The 4,798-nt window shown below is 39.5% G+C and overlaps 1 protein-coding gene across 1 annotated transcript; it reads right to left on the bottom strand.

Moving 5' to 3' along the window:
* Window positions 1-658: 658 nt before the first annotated feature.
* LOC310734889 (succinate receptor 1-like) lies at window positions 659-4,327 on the bottom strand. Its single transcript, XM_083557364.1, has 2 exons — window positions 4,294-4,327; window positions 659-1,837 (listed from the first exon to the last, which is right to left on the bottom strand). Exons 1-2 carry the CDS (start codon window positions 4,294-4,296, stop codon window positions 920-922), a joined length of 921 nt encoding a protein of 306 aa, XP_083413490.1. The 5' UTR covers window positions 4,297-4,327; the 3' UTR covers window positions 659-919.
* Between the last annotated feature and the right edge of the window lie 471 nt (window positions 4,328-4,798).

The following is a 4,798-nucleotide window of genomic DNA, read 5'->3' on the forward strand; positions in this document are numbered from 1 at the left end:
TACTTGTGTGAAGTGGAATGATTTTAGATGATTGAATGATATTTAGTAGCCCAGTCGAGCACTGCGACAAATCAATGTCGATAACTTCTGGAGGGCATTGATAAAACTCGCTACAGTAGATGATGTGAATGTACATTTAGCATTGTAACGTGACGAGGTACGTATGTTATGACTAATGCAGATTTTAGAAGAGATAAGTTAATGATCTGAAATACCTTCAGTTTGTAGAATTATTCTAAAACAATTTATAAAATTATACAATCTGATGGTCTGGTGTCCATAAACTTTTGTCCATTGCTGAAGTTCATCTAACAGTTTTTCCCCACTGAATAGCCAAAGGTTGACATTAAACCTAATTTTATTTTAGATACATTTAAAAGCACATTCTTATCCAATTTTTTCGGTTACACCACTGATCTACAAGTGAAATTAAGCTACAATGTCATAAAATGAAGCATAAGAAACTGGATATAGAAACTACTTAACGTCAATTAAAAAAATTTAAATGAATATAAATGAGTGAAAAAAACAAATCAATAGAAAACATCATAAATCTCAATACAAGACAGAAGATAAATGTAAACCAGTTGAATTGAAAGAAATAGTTTTGATAAATATATATATATATCTTCTATAATGTACAGGTAGTCGTCGACTTACGACCTATGCAACTTACGACCACAATCACTAGCCGCGGCGTACGACAGTGCGTACCAGCTTCCGGCATCATTTCACAGTACTGTACATATAGCCTACTCTACTTACGACCAAATTTGTGTTACGACCGATTTGTCGGTCCCAAACGTGGTCATAAGTTGACGACTACCTGTATATCATGCATAAAATACAACATAGCTTGCATCAAAATAAGTAGATAATGAAGTCAAATTTTCTTCATATTGAGATTTGCTTTTGACTTCTAGGTGAAACTTCTAATCTTCTTCCACTTGTCCTGTATCATCTCTTTAAACCTGTCTGTCATTAGGACATAAAACACAGGGTTTATGACACTGTGAAAAAATCCAATTGGCCGTACAATTATGTATGCTGTCGCAATGTAGGTCTTCGTGCACGGTGACATTTCCAAATGAGGAAGCTGTGATACGAGGCGCATGCTTCTCATGACATGTAATGGCAAGTAGAGCACAAGCAGCATGACCGCCGCAGCCTTCACGATGTTTATTGGCCCTTTGAAGGATGTCCCAAGCACTTCCTGTCTCTTCTTCAGCAGAGAAACCATCCTACTGGATAACAAATACAAGGCCAGCAGTGGCAGCACATATGCAAATGTGCCAAGCAACAAGCTGTAATGTAGGACAGGGATGGTTTGGTACAAGCTGCCAAAATCATTACACATGCTCCAGTTGTTGTAATTTAAGTCATCAATAACAAAGTAAATAAGAGGAGCAAGCTCGATTGTCACCCAAATCCAGTTCAGGAAGCTGACGAGCAATGAGCCCTTTAAAGTCAAAAGAAAGTGGGTGCGTTGTGGGTACCACATCAGGAATAATCGGTCCACACCCACCCACAGCATGAAGACAATACTGGCATACAGGTTAACATGAAGGATGTAGCGAACAAAAGCACATGGTTCAGGAGGTAATTTTAGGTTATTACTGTAGTTGTAGGACAGTGCAGCTAAGGTGGCCATGCAGATGAAGTCGGAAATTGCCAAATTAAACACGTACACATTTGAAGATTTCCAAGAAGGCAGACAGAATATATAGACCAGGATCACAAACAGGTTGCAGAGGGAGCCAATGACAGACTCTACAGCATACATGGGGGAGAGGTAGTTGATGTAGAGTAGACTGTTGATATCAGTACAGTTGCACACCTGCAGTTAGACAGATTATCACATATCCACTTATTATTGGTTCACATAAAACCATACAATCGAGATATAATTTTAAAGCAGATAGATTTGTATATTTTAAATGAATGCAGGTGTATGTTTATCACCCACAACAGCTAATTGTGGCACTATGATAATAAGATTAATGTGAAGCATGAGAAACATTTGCAGCTATTTGAATGCATTATATTCTTCATTACGTTGACTTCTTCTTCTTCTTCTTCTTCTTCTTCTTCTTTCGGCCGCTTCCATTAGGGGGCACCACAGCAGATCATCCGTCTCCATACCCCCCTGTACTGTATATCTGCCTCTTTCACCCCAACTACCTGCATGTCCTCCCTCACCACATCCATAAACCCCCTCCTCGGTCTTCCTCTTTTCCTCCTTCCTGGTGGCTCCATCTTCAGCATTCTCCTACTGATATACCCCATGTCCCTCCTCTGCACATGTCCAAACCATCTCAATCTCACCTCCCTCACCTTGTCTCCAAAACGTCCTACAGGCGCTGTCCCTCTAATGATCTTATTTCTAATCTTGTCCATCGTCGTCACTCCCAACGAAAACCTCAACATCTTCAGCTCTGCTACCTCCAGCTCCACCTCCTGTCTTTTACTCAATGCCACTGTCTCTAATCCATACAACATCTTAGGTCTCACCACAGTCCTAAAAACTTTCCCTTTCACTCTCACAGATACTCTTCTATCACAATCACTCCTGCTATCACTCTTCTCCACCCACTCCACCCTGCCTGCACTCTTTTCTTCACTTCTCTAACACACTCTCCATTACTTTGCACTGTTGACCCCAGGTACCTGAACTCCTCCACCTTCTTCACCTCTTCTCCCTGCAACCGCACCCCTCCACTGCCCTCCCTCTCATTCACACACATGTACTCTGTCTTACTCCTACTGACTTTCATTCCCCTTCTCCCCAGCGCATATCTTCACCTCTCCAGGCTCTTCTCAACCTGCTCCCTACTCTCACCACAAATCACAATATCATCCTCAAACATCATAGTCCAGGGAGACTCCTGTCTGACCTCGTCCGTCAATCTGTCCAGGTAAGGGCTCACAGCCAATACTCCCTCCATCTCCTCAACACACTCTCATCACTAGTCAACACATTTCCATCTCCATCCTTTATTGCTCTAACTTGTAGCACATCCTCATCAATCAAAACTCCTAACAATTTCTACTGGGGTTCCATTAAGATTCCATTAGGATTTCAAATTTCTTCAATGACTAGACGTTGCTACTTCTCAAAATCACCTGCTTAAACTCTCACTGGAGCAGCCCACCCTTCACTGGAGTACTATTTTTTATAGTGCTTTAACAATGAACATTGTCGCAAAGAAGCTTTGTAGAAATAAAGAGATTTAAAAGAGAACCAAACATATGAGGTCAAGGATACCTCTGAACTTTACCCAGGCGATGTTGATTCTTTAAATTGTGTCTAAATTGGCAATTCATTCCAAGGGTTTGATTTCGGTGTTCAACAGCTGTGTTAAAAAGCCCACACATCTATTTTGTTGTTGCTAACAATATGTTTGCTTCAACTTTAAAAGTATTTCAGGACTTTTTTGTTGCAAAAGTACCATGGTGAGTGCACACGATCGATTTTGCGAACATAGCCAGCAACTTGGAGAATCTTTAGACTAGGATATTACTGCACTGAGTTTATGGCTGTTGAAAAGGAGCTTAATTTTTTATTTTACTTTTTCTATTTGACTAGATGTTTATCATACCCTGTCATCTGACGTTATGTAAAGTATTGGCCTGTAGTGCAAATGTAGTGTAATGCAAATCAGGTTTTATAAATAAAACACGTTTTTCATCCTCAACATAAATTATCATAATGAGTGTTTAGTGCTGTGCATCACAATCATGCTGTTAAATACATTCATACACACAGAGTTCTTACAAAAAGTATACAAATTCTGTGTCTCTATAAAAAAGAAGATCTTGGACATAACTATTAACCCAGTGGTTACACTTTTTCTCACTTTTTAATTTTCAAGTCCCACCTCCAAAAATGCTAATGAAATACTTTGTTTTAAAATGTCTAATTCATTGAAATATCAAGTTCTAAATCCAATACATTAAATTGCATCAAGTTCAAAAATAGAGATAATAAAAGTGTACTGTTTGGTACATAACTGATGTTTTAATTTACTTGCATTAATGGCCTAATTGTTGTGTGGTTGCTTTGAGTGTATTAACAATTGGAATTAAATCATTAACATAAATGTATTAAAAGCAAAAGCAATGTATGAAAAATAATTACACTTCTTTACCTACAGATCAAATCAATCTAACCTGGAAATATGATAATGTATCTAATGACACTGTGAACTAGTTTACTAGATAATAGCTTTTAGAGTGTAGATTTATCTGTACATATTCTTGAAATTAAATCAGAAAAAATGTCCTTGTCCTTACCATGGTTTCAGGCGGCTGCTGTTAGAAAGATGGGACGCTCAATGTGCGTGTGCTGGCATGGATTTTAAGCTCATTTTATTATGCATGCTGTGTTTATTTATGCAAAGTTTTTATTCCAGTGACAATGATGCTATGATATCTTAGTTTTCACTTTTTCCTTTGAAGTCACACAGGCTTCATATGTTAGGCAACGAGGCGGAAGACAGAGTGCATGCACACAGTTTTTAATAACACCCAAAAGTAAAGTCAGTGAAAGAAGCACACACGTGAGTAGAGCGGTGTAGTCCGAAAATACGCGCTGCAAAGTCAGACAGTGCGCGGGCACGCGCACGAAGGAGACCAGTCTGATGGCGGAGTAGAGAAGCGAGCCGTAAACAGCAGGTATCGCAACAAACAATAACGGACAAAGCTGAGGCGCGTACGAGCCGTATTTATGCTGGGCGGCTGATGAGAAGCAGGTGCGCTGAGTTAGTAATCAGGTGAGCTGCTGCGCATCGGTGGTGCT

The sequence above is a fragment of the Silurus aristotelis genome, assembly GCF_946808225.1.
Source record: "Silurus aristotelis genome assembly, chromosome: 12".
In the NCBI taxonomy this organism is placed as follows: Eukaryota; Metazoa; Chordata; class Actinopteri; order Siluriformes; family Siluridae; genus Silurus; species Silurus aristotelis.